Raw genomic sequence first — 19,768 nt, 5'->3', positions numbered from 1 at the left:
GCACAGCTGGCCACCGGCAGCCTATACACTTGTCAGGCCAAGCCAAAAGTAGCGTCCTAAGAGACGATATGGGTGCTCCAGACCAATAATCATCAGTAGTTTGACCGAGTGAGATAACACCGCCGCCCCCCAACACAACGGTGTAATTTCCGCAACAAGAAAACAACAAATGCATTGGCCCTGCCAAGAAGAAGTATGTTTCAGGAATTCAGCCTTGTAAGGTTTGGGGATGCTGCAACCGAAATTCCGAAGATCGGGGTTGCGATGAACGTGGAAACACGGGATCAGAAATGCGGGGGCCTCCTATTACGGAAATATCGCCCGACGGGCATCTAATCCGGTGCTCGTCAGGGCTAGAAACGCCCAGTTTGACCCCGTACTGGCACATATGGTTGTTTGTTTTTGGAGATTGCCATATGATGCTCTTCGCGGAACGACGAAAACCATCCGCACGACAGCCATGGTTGGCTTGGATATCCAAGCTGGTGTCCGTTTTTGTTGTTGTTGTTGTTGTTGTTGTTGTTGTTGCTGTCAAGTTGTTTGCCCAGAAAATGACTGTGGGCGACTCGTACACGGTTCAGAAGCTAGAATTGTTCTAGAATAGTGATTCTGCAGGGCTGTAGCGGCAACCAGTCCGAGGTTATAGGGTGCTCTTCTTCAGGGTCTTCAGGGGTGTGTAGCCTGAACAGGGCAGCGCCATTTCTTTCTCGTCTCTCGCCATATCGGGTTATCCGGCGCGATAAGACTTGGTCGTTGAAAGGGTTGGATGACTAGAGGTTCTTATTGGGATGTCTCGAGGTCGAACGGCAGGCCAGCGAGCGAACCACAAGGGTGCTGCTGTCGCCTGTCGTGCGGTACTCCACGGCATGAAGTCATTGAGGTGGATATCGTGATGCTCCGGCGGAGGTACGCTGGTCGGCTAGCAATCTGCTTCCTGTACTTGTGGTTATAGCACAGCGGTGAGGAACGGGATCGATACCTATCGGCGGGAAGTCGGAAAGAAGACGGTGCTGCTGGTGTTCTTAATCGTCGTCGATGACAGTGGTAGGTAGCCTTCGATGTGGGGTGTGAAAACAACACAAAGCACAGCGCGCCACCCTTCGAGAAGGCCTGGTGTTCTGATGGTTCCAGTGGTTGTCAGCGAATCATTGCAGAGCCTGGAGTTGTTCGAGATACGTAGCTGTCCCTCATCATGTTAGCTTGAAACGAGGACAACAAAGGGGACCAACAGCTACACTACATCAGCGCGGTCAGCGTCTTACCTCGTCTCCTTCTGGAAACCAGCTTCAGTCTCATGCAGCTTGGTATCACCACTCTGAAACGTCCCTGCGATTTCTGCAATTGTTGCTGTTGTGAACGTCGGAATAAACGTCCGTCGGAGTCGCTGAAATGAACTGGACTGGACTGGTTACTGTACTAGATGCCGGCGGTTACTGAGCACCACGCACTGTAGAGGTATTGAGAAGTAAACCAAAACGGCCCGACCCCGCGCTGCCGAGCGGTTGCGGCCCGGGGGACGGGACTGGACAGTTCAGTTGCCAGGGCATCTCGGGCTTCCATCTGGACCTGCCGCGGGCGACAGGCGCAACAACCAAGACGGGACGAAAGAGTAATCCCGTCCTTTCAGTTCCCTCTGATGTTTTTTCTTTGCCTTCTTCGCCGTTATCTACCTCTTAACATATTCACTTCAAGAACCATTAGCTACCCCTACCTACTCCAGCTACAACCACCTCGGCACACGGTGGTGAGTGAGGTGTATCGATGGTAAACGGGCGCCATAGCTCCCACCCGACCTCCACTGACACTTGGGTTACGTCAAAGCGCCGGCCATTGCGATCGAAATAAGTAAGTAGGTATGTAGAGGTACCCCACAATTGTCCGCCATCGCTACTACAAGGGGCCCAAGTCCCGACCCCCGGCCGCGGCCACATCGCCAACCAGGTTCCCCACCACTGATGCTTTCCACTTGTGACCGGGCTCCCGCTCTTCGTCGTCGCACACGGACCGCTACCTACACGTCGTCACACACTCCTCGACAGCTACATCAACCTCTAGCAATACCTATTTCTGTGAGTAATGTGCGCAGCGATTGCACCCAGAGATGATTGCCATTGACCAAACCTCCTTTGCAGACCCCTACAGCCGACAGCTTCCATCGACCTGACGCAATGCTCCGCCACAGTTGAGCTGTCCCAACTGCCCTGATCCACCCCACGAAGCCGCCCGCAAACGGACTTTGGGCAAGCGATCTCGAAGCATTCCCTTAGCACACAACATACAAATCACGTTAACCCGCACCTGCCTGTGCCCGATAGCACTCTCGCGACTGGCATGATCGATCGTCTGTTGCGTCCGTAACCAAGCCGACGATATAACCTCCAAAGCGTCCGCCCAACATGCGCCGGAGTCGAACACCGCCTCCATCGCCCTACCGCGTTCTGGCGCACCATGGCGGACCCCAACCACCGCAAGACTCGGGTGCCCTCATCAGGTCCTTCAATGTCGAGACCAATCCCACTCGCCCGATTCGCCCCTCTCCTCTGACGGCCTCGACCATCCCGGACATGCCTCTCGACCTGGTGGACCGAATCCGATCGTTTCCCCTCTTCGTGTCCGCCCCAGAAGGCTTCCTCGTTGCGATTGGCACCCATCTCAAACCCCAGGTCCATGCCGCCCAAGACCACATCCTCACAGAAGGCGACGAAGCAAAAGCCATGTACTGGCTGGTCCGTGGCGTGGTCGCCGTCACGTCCCGCGACGGCGAAGCTGTCTATGCCGAACTCAAACCCGGCGCCTTCTTTGGCGAGATTGGTGTGCTCATGGACGTTCCACGAACTGCGACTATCATTGCGAGGACGAAATGCCTGCTGGTCGTTCTTAAGAAGGAGGACCTACACGCCGAACTGCCCAAGTATCCTGACATGGAAAAGGCTATTCGCCAGGAAGCACAGGAAAGGTTGACCATCTTGAAAAAGAAGCGGCAGGAAGGCAGGCAAATGGCCAATTCTTTGAGCAATAACCTAGCCCGAGAAGCAGTGCCTGGCGAAGTTAGTACCGGAGAGTCGGGCAGCATCAAGGAGGGCGCCGTGGTCAGAAGCAAGAAGCGCAAGTCGCCCAGTCCTGGTGTGATTGACGACCCGACCATTAGTGGTAGCGCCCTGGGAAGCGGTTACGTCAATGTGCGAAAGACGCTTAAAGAGCTTCCGCTGTTCTCGACGCTGCCTCCCGATATTCTGCACTTCCTGGGCCTAAGCGCACAGCCAAAGTCGTACTCGCCTTTTACCGACATTGTCCGTCAAGGCAGTCCTGGTAACGACATTTTCTTCATAGTTCGGGGTGAAGCCGAGGTCGTACACGAATCGGAAAAGACGTTCTCACGACCCCGTCTAAAACAAGGACAATACTTCGGTGAGGTGGCTAGCCTAGGCTTGTCCGAAGGGAGAACTGCCACGGTCCGGTCCATTACTGCAGTCGAATGTTTGATGATTGGAGGGGATGCGCTTGAAGAGCTCTGGAAGCGTTGTCCACCCGAGATTCGGTCCCAGGTGGAAGAGACGGCTCGGAGGCGCATCAAGGGAACGGATGAAGATGTGGAGATGGTGGATGCCCAGCCCGAAGTTACCTTCACCACACCTTCGAAGCCAACCTCGCCGGCTAAAGACAAGACACAACAGCCCACAGATCCCGATCCGTTCCTTAGCGTGGACATGGAGAACATTCGCAATCGCCGTAGGAACTCGATCGTCCCGCCAACTCCTCAAACCGATGCTTCTGCCATCGTTAACGGCATGAAGGCTATCACTCCCGAGAGCAGCCCGCTGCGACATTCGGTGGCAGACGGCTCCCCGATCCCGAGCAAGCGCGCGCGAACTTTACCTTGGAGACCATCCACGATCGAAGACGAAGCCAAGAAGCTTTCCCTGCCGGATGACATCCTGGTGTGCATCTTCCAACACATGGATCTCCTCGAGTTGATCAGACTACGAATTGTTTGCCGAGACTGGCGTCGCCTGCTCACCACCAGCCCGAACCTCTGCACCCATGTTGACCTCAGTCTGATCAACCGCAAGGTGACCGACTGGTCCCTTATTCACATCCTTGCCCCCTTCATTGGTCTGCGGCCTGTCGAGGTTGATATCAGCAACTGCTTCCACATCACTGACGAAGGGTTCCAAGCCCTGTGGAAACAATGCGGCAAGAACATCAAGGTCTGGAAGATGCGCAGTGTCTGGGACGTTTCCGCGTCGCAAATTCTCGAAATGTCCGAAAACGCCAAAAGTCTCGAGGAACTCGACTGGTCCAACTGCCGCAAAGTAGGCGACAACTTGCTCGCCAGGGTAGTTGGCTGGGTGGTCCCCGAGCCTCCCCCATCCCGGTCCTCTGAGAATGGCAAGGTGGTCATCGCCTCTTCCAACTCTCGTAGCCGTCGTTCAAAGCCTACCGCCAACGGCTCAGCCACCGCTCCCGCCCAGCCACCGCCCGGCACCGTCATAGGCTGCCCCAACCTGGCCCGCCTTAATCTCTCCTACTGCAAACACATCACCGACCGCTCCATGCACCACCTCGCGCTACATGCCTCCTCCCGTCTCCAATCTCTCTCCCTAACACGCTGCACAAGCATTACCGACCAAGGCTTCCAAACCTGGTCTCCGCATCGCTTTCCCAACCTCACGACCCTCTGCCTAGCAGATTGCACCTACCTCACCGACACCTCCATCATTGCCCTAGTGAACTCGTGCAAGTCCCTAACCCATCTCGATCTTTCCTTTTGCTGCGCCTTGTCCGATACCGCCACCGAGGTTATTGCGCTCGGTCTGCCGGGTCTGAGGGAACTACGGATGGCGTTCTGCGGCAGCGCTGTGTCCGACGCGAGTCTGGGCTGCGTAGCGCTGCATCTCAACGAGCTTCGTGGGCTGAGCGTGCGCGGGTGCGTGCGAGTGACGGGGGTGGGCGTGGAGAACGTCCTGGAGGGGTGTGGAAGACTGGAGTGGGTGGATGTTAGCCAGTGTAGGAACCTCGGGGGGTGGTTGGTTGGAGGAGGAGTGGGGAGGTGGGGATTTGATGAGCGCGTTGTAAAGAAAAAGGGTGGTGATGATGCTTTGAGGATGATGGAGAGCAAGGCACAAGGGGGTAAGATGGGAGCTGGAGGGGTGGGTGGTGGTGTGCAGAGACCGAGGGGAAACAACGGCGGACTGAGACAAAGTAGAGGTAAGGTGTTAGGACCGGGACCGGTGATGAGGCCAATTATCCCGCCGAAAGGAGTGACAAACCACCGGACGAGGAAGCCGATTCGATTCGTGGTTGAGAAGTGTGGTCTCGAGTTAAGGTGAGGTTGCACGAGAGTCCGAGGCTGAGCCAGGAATGACATAGAGGGATGACATGGAACTGGACATACATACATGGGCTGGTTAACTGCACACAATGTTTTAGTATTACACTGGGGCTTGTATAGGTTGGCTTCAGTTCCTCATAAGCACGGCAAAGTCGAGTTGTTTGCATCGACCGGCTGAACAGGATCAACAGGACTTGGCTTGGTGTTTCTGGCTTTGGACATTCGTTTTGTATATATTACCTAGAGGTACCTGGGATTCTGGATGGGGCAACGGAACCTATCTGCATACACATAAGGACGACAGAACATACGATATTGATACCCCGTCATTCCTACACTGGCCTCGTGGTATATATGTGATTTTGAGCGTGATCGTATCTAGGTAGTATGCGAAACTAGACCGTGACCGGCTCTGAGAATTTCTGTACTGGGTCTGTACCAGTAGTACCTATATAAGACTGCTGCCCATCTCATCTTCCCGTGGTCCGTTGGTGTAATGGCTGAACATTGCCTAACTTGGCGTATTGTTGTGCTGTCCGCGGCCGTACGATAGCGTGGAAGTTACTACCGATGCGAGTTAGGTATTAACCTTCTTTTTCGTTTTTCTGAACTGGTTGATTTGGCTTGATCCCCCAAAAGATCCAGGCCCTGCCCAGTTTCACAGACGGGGATTTGCTCGCGTAGAAACCATATGTAAGAGGCAAAAGTCTCTGGAGTGCTGCTTCTTGTACCGCCAAGGGTTGTCGCTATTTTGACGTTGTGGACATTGGAACCATTATGACAGACATTCAGGTACTCTGATAATATATGTTATTCGTTATGTCGTTCTATCATCTACAGATAACGCTTGTAGTCAAACATGCTCTCAAACGCCTACACCATGGAGATGCCTACCTGATAAAACAAATCCAACAACCCAGAATGGGAAAAAAAAAACCGCTGACTGCTAGAAACCAAGGCCAAAAGAGAACACAGACCCAGAAAGACAGGACGCCCGAGGGACAAAAGCCTGTTCACAGGAACATGTTCCTCCTATCCGCGTCCCTTACCCTACCTCCTGGCGCCGTGTAATCCACACCTGCGACACTACTAAGGTCCTTTTCGAACACAGACTGAATCTTAGTGACCTGCAGAAGCCTAGCCAGGTCGAGCTTTACACCCTCAAAGCTCGCCAGTGATTCAGCGGCCTTGACCGCATTCTTGATCTGCCGCCCATTCAAGTCGTGTTCCGCCAACCTCTCCAATCCCCGCTCATCAATGTCCACACCTCCGGGCACCATTCCGCAAAAATTCTTCCAGATTTGAAGCTTGGATTCGAAGCTCAGGTCCGTATACCTGATAGGTATGTGGATCCTGGACTTGAATGCTTCGTCGAAGGTGGTGACGCGGTTGGTGGTGAGAAAGAGGATACCGGTGTAGTACTCGAGGACACGCAAGAAGACCGAGACCATGGCGTTCCTGTGCAGATCATGCAGGGCACGCTGCTCGAGAAAAATGTCTGCCTCGTCAATGAGCAGAACGGCACGCCATGTGGCGGTCATGTCCATGATCTGGGTGAGTTGGGCGTCAAGCTCGGAGGAGACGCAACCGAGATCGCCCGATGAGACCATATACAAGGGGCGCTGAACGTACTCGGCTACGCATTCTGCCGTCAGTGTTTTGCCGACACCCGGAGGGCCGTGAAGCACGCAGACAAGGCCTTGGCCTTTGCCTTTGACAATGTCGTCAAACCCGGGCCGCTCACGGGTGTGGTTGGAGACAAGGGCTTGGACGGTCTTCTTGATGGTGGGGTCGAGGACGAGGCCGTCAAAGCACGAAGTGTTCCACTGGATGGGTTCCAGCTTGTCGACGAAGAACTCGAGGAACCGCTTGATGGTGAAGGAATATCCGCGAACGGTGGCGTTGGTGAGCATGGCTTGCTCGTCAGTCAGAGGCTCATATTCTTTGGTCTCTGATGTGAACTTGATGGAGGACAGTGAGGGGGCTTTGGGCCTTGAACTCGGCAACTTTTTAACAACAAACGAGTGGTCGGCCGCCAGCCGGTGGAAGGTGGCGCAGTCAATCATGACGCGCCCGTTGACGCCGAAGCGAGCGTAACCTTGCATCTCCTTTTTGATGACGGCGATGCCATTGTATTGAACGTAATGTTGGCCGAGATGCTTCTCCCACTTGCGTCCACGGGCTAGTAGGGTCTTTCGGATCCCGTCGGCGTCCTCGTGTAGATGAAGGGGGACGATGTCCAGTTCGCTAAGCTGGACAACGCCAGTGTACTTGCGGAAGGTCAGATGCGACTTGAGGGTTCCCACATTCTCGCCGTCGAAGTCAATGTAGCGACAGGAGAGGGTCATGCCGACAAGATTGGCGTGCTCATCGTACTCATCATAGTACCGGCGGACGCGATATGCGCGATCCTGATCCAAGATCTTGCAATGAACAATGGTGTCGGGTGGTAGGAGAGTCCAGGCGTTATCGTACGAGATGGCGCGAATCTCGCCGGATATGCACTTTTCGTAGGCAGCAATCTCGGACTCAAAGTGGTTGTTGATCCAGTCCATGAGGAGGTTGAAATGTTGAAGGGACTCCTGGTCGTCGGTAAAGCGCTTCACGCCCTCGGCTTGGAGTTCCTTGCGGTAGTGAAAGAGGGCATGGTAGGGAGCTTCGATCTGGACATCGTCGACATCGATGGGGTCGGAGGGATAGTCGCCAATGACGTCCCTGAGGAGCTGACGCAGAGGCTGGGGGTTAACGTAGAGGCGGGTGTTGTCATGTTCGCCGCGGTGGTCGTAGTGCTTGACGAGGCAAAAGGCATACAGACGCCACCAGTCCTTTTGTGCTGGCTTCTCGATCTCGGTCTTGCGCTCGGTGAAATAGTGCTCGTCCTTCTCGTCATATCTCCTATCAAGGTGCTTAAACTCGCACTTCATGGTCTGGTCCTCTGGGGGCTTGTCTTTGTCGTCTGTGGCCGAATCTTTTATGTCTGAGTCTGCCTTTTCGTCTGTTTGGCTAGTTTCGTCTTTTTTGTGCTCGGGCGCATCTTGGGGCTTGGTCTCGTCGTGGTCGTTGACCCCGTTCGTCTCGGTACACTTGCAGGTACATGTACACATGGCCTTGACGGGTTCTTGAACAGGAGCCCCATTGGGAACATCCTCAGTGACGGCAGCAGGAGCCATAATGTCTGATGTGTAGATGCTGTGATATGCCTGAAGGAGGCAAAAGAATGGTAGCTATGGTAGCACAAGAAGACAGGCAGAAGGTTTGCGACAGGATTCTGGGGGACAAGGAGCAAAGACAAGCAGAGGCATACTTCAACCTTTTATACTTTGCCCGACTTAGCTACCTCCACAAGCCCTACCTTCCTGCCATCCCATGTCTGACATCTCTATGCAGGGCGCCTGCGATGGCAACCACCAACGGCTGGCCTCATCCAAGGCAGTGACGGTGAGGAAAGAAGAGGTCAAAGTCGCTGACGATGCAGGCTGCCGTGGCTGGTTGTGTTCCCTCATTGATGCCCAGCGAATGGCGGCCGTCATCTTCTCCACACTTGACCAGGCAGACGGGCGACCTCTTGTTCGGCTTCCACTGATTGTTTCATTCTCTTTGGCTGTCCAAACGACCACCACCCATGGCGATGCTGGAAACTTGTGGGGCCGGGCGCGCGATGACTCGTTACCGATGTGGTGATTGTGACGATCTAACGGCAGGCAGAAGCGAGACATGCTGGACAAGGACGACTTAAGTGGGACTGAGGCTGAGTTTCTGTCTTGCAGCGATTGCGCCAATGGTGAGAAGGAAAAAAAGTAGTGAAAGGATGAAAGACGGGAGCAGGGGAGAAAAAGAGGAGGGAGCCTGGCTGCGCTGCCGATTCTCGGACCAATCCAGGGCAGGCGCCATGATCCTCCACTGCTGACGAAGGGCGGGGCGCAGGGGTCCCCGCAGCGCCATAACCTAGGCAGTGCCCTGTAGCTTTCAGAGCAACTCTCCTTGCCCTCTCCACTAGGGACCTCTCCGCTCAGCCCTATACCCCAGTGGAGAGGGAATGGATCCCACCTAATCGAGCCCCAGTTCCGTCAGTTGTAATGGCATTCCACTTCGGTTTTTCGTCAACAGCATCGTCAACCTCACAGGACACTCAATACGTTTCACCACGTTGGCTTTTCGAGCCCAATACTCCAGTCTTCACCATATCTTTTGCGATGTGGATTTCGTCAACGCATCTCTTGGCAGCGGCAAATGTGCTCGAGTTCTCATAGGGACGGGATGAACGAACGCCGTTCATCTCTCGACGAATTTCATCCGAGGCATCGATCCAATCTTGCTTGGTACATACGGTCCTTTGAAATGGACTGCGAAGTCAACAAGAAGCGAGTCTCTTGAGATAGCATTCTGAGATAGCATTCTTTCTGAAAGATATCTAGACCCCCGCGCCAACCCGAAATCTGATATGACAAGCGGAAGAGCAGATGCTGTCAAGCTGAAGCCGACATGTTCTTCGCTTTCTTGGCCGAATATGTCGTCCTCGCAAGGGACTGTTGCAAGCGCACTCTCTTCTTATTTTCCAACTGTCTCAGCTCATATGATGGCTTGAGGCCCGGTTTTCTCCTTGGTGCCCCGCAACTTATCGTTATCGTTCCCAAGTCCCGTCCGGGTTGACAGATGAAAACCTCGAAAGATGGAAAGAGCGCCCATAAGTGAAGACCCCGCCGCGCGTCGAGCAGGTCTCGAGGCTGTCCTGCGGACTGAGCCAAAAGGCCGCGGGAGCCCAGACGCGTTTGAGAAGGCGAATTTTCCTCCATCCCTTCTGGCTCGCCGAGAGAGAACTAGGAACCTTGCTCGTCCTGAACAGAACACGCCTCACCTACCGCCGTTCACGTCCCCGGATGCGCATTTGTTAGAGCAGCCCTGGCCTATCTGAATGTCCTTTTACTTACGCCCACTTAGTACTTTCTTTTCCAAGGTCCCAACCGATCTTGAATCCATTCAGTCTCCTTCTTCGTTCGGTGCCAGGAAGGACACGCCCACACGATGCCCCTCATCAAGACCGAACCAGGCGTGAGGATCAAGTCAGAGCACGAAGCTAGGTTCGACTTCTCCTCTATTCCACGCCCACCCGTTTCCTCGGTATATGTCAAACAAGAGGATTGCAAGTCCCCCTCTGTGCTTGTCAAACAGGAAGATCGCAAGCCCGTGAGTTCATCTTTCTGGCACCCACTTGCTCTCTGGCTAACGTAACGTGTCTACCTAGGACTTCTTTCTATCTCCCAACGATGGCCCGTCAAGGAGACATCGGAGATTCCGTCATGCCCGCAACTGCATGGTTCATAGGCTAAGATATGGCGAAACGATACGCGCCCACTACAATCACTCAGAGAGCACGGTGGTGTTTACTCTGAGTGATGGAGCAGCCTCTATCATTGACGACTTCCCGGAAGAGGGGCACCAAGCCGAGGAAATGATTTTCCAGCGTTTACAGAGGGCAAACTTCAACATCCAACCCATAGAGCCTTCGGGATTCCTATGCCGCGAGGTACAGCGCCAGCTATCTGTTTGTCAGTCCAGCCCACCAAAGGTCATTTCCACCGCAGTGCAACGGACATCTGGGAACAATCACGCGCCTGGAGCTATTGCAAAGCAAGAACAGACGAACTCAGAAAGCAAGTCTCTTGCTTCAACGGTACACGCGAAGCCTTCTCCTTTACCTGCATCGTTCTTCGGCAGACCTCAACCCGCTACCCATATCCCGCAGGTCACATTCAGTACCCCAGTACCTCAAAAGCCGTCCGAAAGCATCTTTGATATATCCCAGCCCAAAGATCAGTCCAACATTTTTTCTCATCCCATCCCGCCGAAACACAGATCTTCTCCGTCCCTCAACTTCTCATCCGACCTCACATCGGGCCTTGCGGTAGGCTGTGGTAATCAAAGTACGAGAAGCCCTCGCAGCATGTTCAGTCATTCTTTCTCGGCTACAGAGTCGCCTTTTTCAAGCAAGTCAGCCCTTTGGCCCACAGAATCCTTCAATGGCTTTTCTCTCTTCAATCCCACTGCTGGCCCGGATGTTTTCGCCTCCTCCCTTGCCGCCACTGTCAAGCCTTCATCGGAGGTAATCGTTATCGACTCCTCTCCCGAGTCATCACCGGCATATTCCCCCCAGACAAAGAAGCGCGCTGCGGAAAATCAGGCTCGCAGCGACTAGTCTACCTCTTTCAGTCAGATCCAGCTAGTTTCGCCTTTATGTCTATATTTCCCCGCTTGGTAACATGGATGGTCCTATTGATTACCCAACCTACCGAGGATCCTATTTTTAGGAGGCCAGTGCGTCGTCCTGGAAAGGAGAATTATATACCTCTGGTCAACTGTGCCAATGTTTGGCTCTTTCCCGCTCTGTTGGTGAAAGTGACAATTCCTTGGACGTTGTGATGATGGAGAAGCATATCGGAAGTCCAGTTTGTTGGGCTTCATCTACTGATGTCGTTTCTGATGTTGTTCATGTCGCTATGGATCATGTCTCGTAGTCTTGGTAGCGATTTATGTGGTTATTTTGTACGTTATGTCAAAGATTCTGGCCCTGCCGTCCTCATATTTACATGTGTAGTAATCGGAAACATGTGCTCTCATATGAGCAAACATTCATCTTGAGTTCGATTTTGTCTTTAGTACCTCTGCATATGACATTCCCCATAACAGTCCATATATGTTGTGCATTGTGTTGAACCTGCGTTGTTCTTCAAACAGAACAATACGGAAACAACATAGATGGCACTAGAGTTCAGCGGGTGTCGGTGCCCTATAAAGCTGTGGGTGCTACAGTAAAATTGACCCGTCGTAAGGCTGAAGAAGTGCAGGGATGCTTCCGCCCCACAAGACTTACAAGGCTGCACGGTGAAAATGGATAGTTCCGAGGGGCACTTGAGTTGATGCCGACGGATCCCAAACAAGATCGGTCAATGTTAACCATGAAATTCGCAGCTTTTTCGAGGCCTCCAAAATTGGGGTTGATATTTACGCTGTTCCTTCACGAAGTGTTCTTTAGAGCATCACCGCCGCTTTCGTTAGGTACCAGTCGGTCATGTCAAGACCTTACTTGCTCGTGACCTCACACAATATTTGACTGTCGACATCTTGCTTAGGAGGGCAGAGTACGAGCCTTCCGACAGGCTACATTAGCCACTTTGTGTTCTTTCTGAGTATTCTAAGTAACAGCGTCAGCAGTGGGTAGAAGCCCAAGTTTCCTGCTTTGGGGCATAATAACATCAAATCATCTAGCGTATTTGACATCAAGAGCTCCCACAATCGTTTGTCCATTGCATGGGAAGCAGTAGGTAATCAGCCTCTTCATTATGTTCCAAGGAGTTTGACATCTACCATGATCCCATTATCCTTCACATCCCATTTTTCCCTCTCCACGACACGGTAATTCCTTGGTACTGAAATCAAACACAACGTAGCGCCACTGGTTGCTATTCATATCCCTGTTCACAACTGCTCCAACCTTGGACGCGTGGTAATAGATGCGGCCTGGCTCGAGCGATGCCTGTAGAACAAGGTCGAAATGGCCAATAGAGGTATCTTCGTAACGATCCTCTGTTTGTAATTGAAATGCCTTGAGGTTACCTGGACGAACGTTGCTCCGGAACGACAAGCAAAGAAGGCAAGAGCAGCTATCTCTAGGACCGAACGCGTGGGTACTTGCCCTGTAACATCACTAGAGGTAAGTAGCCCAGGTACCTAAGTAGAGGTATTGACCCAAACACGTTTTCCGTCCTTCCCCCCTCTTCCCTTATCGCTATCAGCGGCTATTCAGCGCTCGTGGCTTCTGCCTGCTTCGTTGGCTTCTTGCTTCCAAATCACCATCACCATCCATTCGGTTATCATCACCATCCTAAATTCCACTTTGCAATAACTCAAACCCCAAGGAAGTACATCTTTGCACCATGAACACACCGCCAATCTCCTCCGAGGCAGCTATCATTGCCAGCATTGAAAGGCGCCGCTACAACATCATGTCGGCAATCCAAAGCTCATTCGGCCTCAGCAAAGACCGCGTTATATACATCATTACCAAGGTCATTATGCCCGAGACCTTTGATGCGTGTTGTAACTGGATCAGAGTCAAGAGAAGCTGCGGAGGCGGGTGCAAGTCCGAACTCACCATCGACCTTATCACCAACCCATTGACGATGTTCGACTGGTGGGTTAATTACAACCTCTGGGCGCATTTCTGTAAGTTTCACTCTTTGTGGCCCTGGGATTCCAGAAGCAGGGATTGGAATGCTTACAACTGTCGCCAAGTTTGCGAGTATATCCACCAGCCGCAGTTCGGAGAGCTTGAGAACATGGCACCTCAGTATCGAAGCTTTCTCGACACAAACGAGTTACGTACGCTGGAGGGTGAAAATGCCAAGGATAAAAAGGTACGAGTGGGTGTAAAGCAAGAAGAAAAGGATCAGGGTGAGGAAAGGTGACTGAATGGGGAAAATGAATATGATGTTGATCCTGGCCTGCCATAAATGGTGCTACCGATGGAAGGAGTGCTCTCGATTGCGTGATGAACAATAGCGCCCGGCTAGGAAATTGCAAAAAGAGTTGAGCATAGATTAGGATATAGAGATCGTGACATTGAGTCGGAGACGATTTTACTGTTCGTTGGGTCTTGCTGCATGTGGTAACTGGAGGGATGGCACCCAGGCGAGCACCAGGCTACCTAGGATGCTGAGATACTCGGCTAGGTAGGATGGGGTATCGAATTATCGTCGCCCGAGAAGCATGATTTATACGAGTCGGCAGTGGAGGATCGGATCTCATGTTCGGGACGGTAGCTGCTCGGATCGAAGGTATCAGCACCGACAGTTCGAGACAAGCAGCAAGTAGACATGGCGAAGCCGCGAAGGGGGGAAATAATCGAAGGATTGCCTTTGCAAGCGACAGATCATGCAGGTAGTAGTGGGTTTTGCAGGCATGGATGAATGGCAACTCCTAGGGAACGTGATGGACAATAGATGGTTCGTAGTTGCGATGCTGTCTGGTCGCGGTGAGGCCTAGAACTAGCTGACCGAGACGGGGGACACATGCAATGACGGAGGAAGACGAAACAAACAGAAAGCGAGAAAGCCCGATTGAAGAAAGTGTTTGCTTGTACAAGGCTCTATCCAGGCAGACAAAACACACGCGGGACGTGAAAGAGTTGCAGATGGGTGGCTGATGCAAGTGGTAGGGCGATGACCTGACCGGTGATCGTGGTTATTCCGATTCCTTTCGTCGGCTACCATGATGAGGAGCCCTTCATTATTTCTAGGTGGTTTCTCCCGTCAGCATCGCGCATGTGCAAGAGGCACGTCTGACTGGAAATACCTTACACTGACCAAGTGCGCGACAATGCAATTCCAATTCAGAACATCAGGTAGGGGGCCTGCCTTGGCTGGCAACTTAACGCAGGCAGTAAACGGGATGCAAACGCTGCGACAGACGCGGCCGCCATCAAGGTCCCGGCCTCCTTCCCGCCCCCGTCGTCCCTAAGAAAAGCGCGACCGACAACAAAATTTTGCCTACTACATCTACATACCTCTACCTACCGTAGGTAGGTACACAGCAGATTGACGTGAATGAGAGCCCATCTACGTATCGTCAATTGTACTGAGCTTCTGCTGCATAAGTGGCAGGGCCGCACCACAAATTCCCAATTTAATGTCAATCGCATAGAAGCTAGAACTTGGCCACTATGCCTAATTGCCGAATCATGACTGGAACGAGTGTCCAAGTACCTACCTCTACCCTCCCATTCGTTTCCAGTCACTTCTCCTCGGGCTATCACACCACTTTAAATCGGACAACAAGCTAACAAGACTCGTCTTTCACAGAAGAAACACCCAATGTCCTACCTTGCGACCTTTCAGATTTGATTCTTCCGACACTTCAGCATCGACAGCGACGCCACCCACGGCACTGAGCGCTCTACAAATCGCCATACTACCCCGACTCTACGAGATAACAAGGCTCCAACTGATCTAACAATCCTCGAAAGCAGGGGCCACAACACCACAAGTTCATATACCAGGCCGTTCCCCCAATACCATGCCAATGCCTCCAGCGCCACGAATCCACGCATTCGTCTCCATCGAAGCTATGGAGCCGTACACCTGCGCGACTCTTCATATCCCAATGCTGTTCACCAGACCCCTTGTCCCGTTTCGCTTGGCTGCTATGGGCCGATCTTCAGAGAGAGCTAGGGTACGGAAAGATGACGCCCAATGTCAAATCGAGCGGCAGCATAGCTGCTACATAAAGCGAAAAATCGGCCATTACTCACAATTCTTGAAATATCAAATGCAGTTGCTAAAAAGTCATTGGACAAACAGCAGAAACTGTCTCTCTCGTCTTCATAGTTACAAGCAAGTTGCAAGCAACCAAGACCAACTCTCAACCTCCGTTACGCCATTTTGTCCTCGCTCCATGTCTTTTTGACCCCTCTATATGTTGAATGACAGCGCAAAAATGCATCACCAGAAGAAGAAACGTTGTCTGAACCTACTATAGACTGCAGACACATGTGCAGTACGAGCCTCAGTCGTCTGTCAGATCAATCTCAACCTTGCCGTCTTCCAACCGGCGCTGTTTGTAGCGGGAAGCGAACAGAGCTGCGTCCATGGGCTCTCTCTTGATGCCACGGGCTTCGACGGCAAGTTCGGGCTTGATACGCTTGATACGCTGTCACAAAACATCCTGCAGTTAGCCCAGCTTGTTGTGCTTTGGGACAATAGATCTAGAGAAGACAAGAGAAATGCGTACCATGAACTCTTCCTCGACATCAATGACTTCTTTGGGTCGGGGTACAATGAACTCCCGAATAAGGCCCTCTAACATATCATGTTAGCAGTGGCTTTGATGCAAATGCCGTACCGAATTGCAGCATAATAGGTGAAACTCACCCATCGTGCGGTATCTAAACTCGAAGACCGCAAAGGGCCGGTGAAGCGGATCCGCGGAAGTAACAGCGTAAAACTTGGGCGCAGTGGCCGCTTCCGACTTGAACCTAAGTGTGAGTGAGTTGTTAACCAGCTGTTGTGACTTGTGGCCTTTTCAGGAAACTGAATACTCACGTGGCTCTGCTGTCTACTGCTTTCCCCTTTAGGGCCTTCTCTGCCACCTTTCCAACGGATGTTTTGGGCGGAGCTATAGAACCTCTTCCTGAAACCGGAGTCCCATCATAGACCAACTCGAGTTTAACAACGATTGTGCCATACCTGCTGGCTTCTTCAATCTGTTTCTTGATGTCCTTTTCTGAGACCGGTGCCTCCACTGCATGGTTTTACGTCAGCATCTGAGGCAGCCAAAAGCCTCAGACAAACGGAGATCAAAGTAGCGTGGTCCTACCAATGTCGAGTGAAGAGAAGCTGAAAGTTATCTTTTTCCATCCAGTCACGTTGTTGCCAACGCTGGCGGCGGAGAAAGTGTCGACTTGATTCCTTATGAGGTGCGGTCGAAGGGACCAATTGTCGATTATGACTGTCAAACTGATTTGCCGACGGAAATCTGGGAAGCCGAGCCCGGTACTGTCGATGGCGACTTCGAACTGCTCTCCTGGCTTTGACTCCACATAAGCCAACGCGTATGGATCTTCCTCACTAATCCTCGAGGACAACTTGTGGAACTTGTACTTCTTTGAGCCCGCCTTGACATCGTCTGGCGGCGCATCGTATTCCTTGGCAAGTTCACCATTAGCCTTAATGTCGACCTTGAGGCCCGGGAGGCAGCTCAAGAAAGCCATGTTCAGGCGACGATCTGCGTCTGGTTGAGGGACCAAATCGAGTTGTCGAAGTGAAGGAGTTAAGAGGGAAAACCAGAGAGTGGGGACGGTACCAAGTCGACAGGTTGCGGGAATTTCAATTCCTACCTCAACTTTGGTGTTTCGCAGGGCATCGTATGGGATCGTGGCGGACGCGTCACTGCACCCTCGGACGCACAAAAGAAGGTCACAATTGGAAAGAACATGCAGTTGATCGCGGCCGACTCACGAAAGCACGTGTCTCGTTTGCAGCCCCTCGCGCGCCAAGCACTGATGCAGTGCCCCCATTTCAGCCCACCTCCATGTCCCCCCCCCCCCCCCCTCGCGCCACAAAAAAAAAAATCCCCCCCAAAATGACGGACCCTTCTTGGGAATCGTCGCATGAAATCAAGGATTTCAATATCCGGGGCTGTCTGTTGCCGTGTCCATGAGTGAAAGCACCATCCATGGAACCAGATCAATCAGTCACCGAGGCAGAGAACAGCCCAAACTAGATAACAGTGTATTCCTTGCCTGCGTTGAATGATTTACAATCAGCACCCCATTCGATTAACATCCCATCGGTGATCCTAGGTACCCTGCACCACGTATTTAAAAACTGGGATTTAGTGGCCCTTGTCTACCTAGAGGTAGGATTCAAGGACTCTCCTGACACTTTAGTTCCACATATCCGGGCTTCATCGGGATCCACATCTCCGGTCTCGACCCGGGACTGGGACATTCCCGTCTGTTGTTCATTTACTCTCCCCGGCATAGAGTACTTTTCAACTCTACAAGATGAAGTGCTCGCAAATTAATATGAACGTTCAATAGGGGCAGGGACACATAATTCAATACCTGGACTAAAAAAATAAAGGGCTGCGAGATGGTTTGATCGTTTGAGGCATAATGCATCTCGTCTGTTAAAGAACTCGACTAAGGGCGTGTTCTATTCGCCTTTTTTGGGTCTTTTCACCAGGATTTTAGATACTTTGGGTGAAAAGGTCGCACAGACCAATTTTTACCAGGTTACAGCCTTGGCATTCAAGCAACTTAGTATTCTAGTAAAAATATAAGTGAAAATCGTATTCTATATACTTTTATAAAATCTGTGAGCGCATAGCAATAAATCTACTAATTAATAGCCCAAACAGCTACAAATACTTTTATAATCTAGAAGGCCGGTTAACGTATTAATTTGTATAATTATAACCCCCTTCAAATATTAGTTTGACTGTAATTATAAATTATCTATTAGTTGTAGTAAAAGACTAACAATTTCTAATGTCATTAAATTATATAAAACGGTTAATAAATATCAATCTATATACCTAATTTTGTTTATCTTTTTCTATAACCGTTAGTACTAATCTCTTAACCGCCCGCTATAGCTTCTTAAAATTTGATTATATATACCTCCTCCTCCAATACCTCCTAATTCTTTATACAATCGAATATTATTAATACTAATTAAGCTAAGCCCTCGTCTATTTAATCCTTTACTCCCCTTACCCCCCCTACCTTTAATAAGAAGGGTAAGGGTAAGGTTAGCGTTTTAAAAATTCGATAGACCCCAGTTTAAAAAAAGATTACCCTTAAAGTTCTTATTAAAATTATATTTAACGGTAGTATATTTGATACCGGACACCTGTACTATTATATATAGATTAGATAAGGCTATGGGGTGGCCGGTTACGTGGGACCAGCCCGCCCGGCCGACCGTGTAGGAAGGTTACTATAGTCGGGTCGTACTCGGCCGGCAGCCGTAGACCCAATTGAATAAGTCTACAATAAGATAAGGAAGCTTTATAAGGCGCGCCCTCTAGGCAAGCCATTAGCTTCTACTTCTTCCTTCTATATTATCTTTTACAATGCTTTTAAATATTATTATACTATTATTTATAGAGCACTGTGGTTACTTATATTAAATAGTAACTATAATTAAAAATTAATTAACTAGACTAAACCTTCCAATTAAAGCTTTTAATTAAGTAAACTAATTAATTTTTACCTTCTTAATTGTATAATCCTATATCGCTCGCACAATACCGATCCCGCAATTGCAAATAATAATAAATAATCCTTTATCTTTATATTTCTAAATCCCTTCCTATCCTTCTCTTATACCTTTCCTACACTTCCCCGTGATACTATACCAGCTCACTCGCATCGGCTCGCATCGACTAGAATATTTAATATTGTACTACCCTGATTTAAATACTTATAGGCCTTAATACGAAGAGTAACCCTGTTTATTAATTATTTAACTCTTAAATATATATTTTTCCTCCCTATCTATACTTCTACTAAGTACTTTCTTTACTATTAATACCATTATTCGTTAATAATCATAATTAAGTAAATTATAAATTAAATAATAACCTTTATACTATAGCCGATTATAGCCTAGTTAATAATCTACTTAATAGTTTACTAATATATGATGACTTATTTTAATAAGATAATTATTTTAATAACTTACTACGATAGGAAGATTACTTTATTTACAACTTTAATAACCTAATTAATTACAATAGTACTATTATTAGGTAAGCAAATTACCCCTTAGTTTATAGTAGACTACCTTTTACCTGGCTAATCTAACTACCTCCCAGCCTAGTAGCGTAGTCTAATAAAGCCAAATAATTAAATTTAATTAGTTCTAAATACGATTCTCC

General features: G+C 50.5%; 6 protein-coding genes across 6 annotated transcripts; 4 read left to right on the top strand and 2 right to left on the bottom strand.

Annotated features, from left to right (window-relative positions):
• Positions 1 to 766: 766 nt before the first annotated feature.
• On the top strand, positions 767 to 1,026 carry NEUTE1DRAFT_55081 (uncharacterized protein; the record flags this gene model as incomplete). The annotated part of the gene is made up of 2 exons (XM_009859096.1): positions 767 to 914; positions 965 to 1,026. 2 exons carry the CDS (start codon positions 767 to 769, stop codon positions 1,024 to 1,026), a joined length of 210 nt encoding a protein of 69 aa, XP_009857398.1.
• A 1,289-nt stretch (positions 1,027 to 2,315) lies between these two features.
• NEUTE1DRAFT_74763 (uncharacterized protein) lies at positions 2,316 to 5,414 on the top strand (the record flags this gene model as incomplete). Its single annotated transcript, XM_009859095.1, has 1 exon — positions 2,316 to 5,414. One exon carries the CDS (start codon positions 2,397 to 2,399, stop codon positions 5,328 to 5,330), a length of 2,934 nt encoding a protein of 977 aa, XP_009857397.1.
• A 714-nt stretch (positions 5,415 to 6,128) lies between these two features.
• NEUTE1DRAFT_74759 (uncharacterized protein) lies at positions 6,129 to 8,580 on the bottom strand (the record flags this gene model as incomplete). The annotated part of the gene is made up of 1 exon (XM_009859094.1): positions 6,129 to 8,580. The coding sequence occupies one exon, from the start codon at positions 8,500 to 8,502 to the stop codon at positions 6,346 to 6,348; it is 2,157 nt and encodes a 718-aa protein (XP_009857396.1).
• Positions 8,581 to 10,354: 1,774 nt separating this feature from the next.
• Positions 10,355 to 11,525, top strand: NEUTE1DRAFT_115587 (uncharacterized protein; the record flags this gene model as incomplete). The annotated part of the gene is made up of 2 exons (XM_009859093.1): positions 10,355 to 10,516; positions 10,575 to 11,525. 2 exons carry the CDS (start codon positions 10,355 to 10,357, stop codon positions 11,523 to 11,525), a joined length of 1,113 nt encoding a protein of 370 aa, XP_009857395.1.
• Positions 11,526 to 13,263: 1,738 nt separating this feature from the next.
• On the top strand, positions 13,264 to 14,148 carry NEUTE1DRAFT_106692 (uncharacterized protein; the record flags this gene model as incomplete). The annotated part of the gene is made up of 3 exons (XM_009859092.1): positions 13,264 to 13,552; positions 13,622 to 13,743; positions 14,059 to 14,148. The coding sequence occupies 3 exons, from the start codon at positions 13,264 to 13,266 to the stop codon at positions 14,146 to 14,148; spliced, it is 501 nt and encodes a 166-aa protein (XP_009857394.1).
• A 1,741-nt stretch (positions 14,149 to 15,889) lies between these two features.
• NEUTE1DRAFT_51860 (uncharacterized protein) lies at positions 15,890 to 17,093 on the bottom strand (the record flags this gene model as incomplete). The annotated part of the gene is made up of 6 exons (XM_009857203.1): positions 15,890 to 16,033; positions 16,115 to 16,180; positions 16,426 to 16,513; positions 16,570 to 16,624; positions 16,675 to 16,695; positions 16,880 to 17,093. The coding sequence occupies 6 exons, from the start codon at positions 17,091 to 17,093 to the stop codon at positions 15,890 to 15,892; spliced, it is 588 nt and encodes a 195-aa protein (XP_009855505.1).
• Between the last annotated feature and the right edge of the window lie 2,675 nt (positions 17,094 to 19,768).

The sequence above is a fragment of the Neurospora tetrasperma genome (assembly GCF_000213175.1).
Source record: "Neurospora tetrasperma FGSC 2508 unplaced genomic scaffold NEUTE1scaffold_81, whole genome shotgun sequence".
Lineage (NCBI taxonomy): Eukaryota > Fungi > Ascomycota > Sordariomycetes > Sordariales > Sordariaceae > Neurospora > Neurospora tetrasperma.
This window is presented reverse-complemented; position numbering and strand designations above follow the sequence as displayed.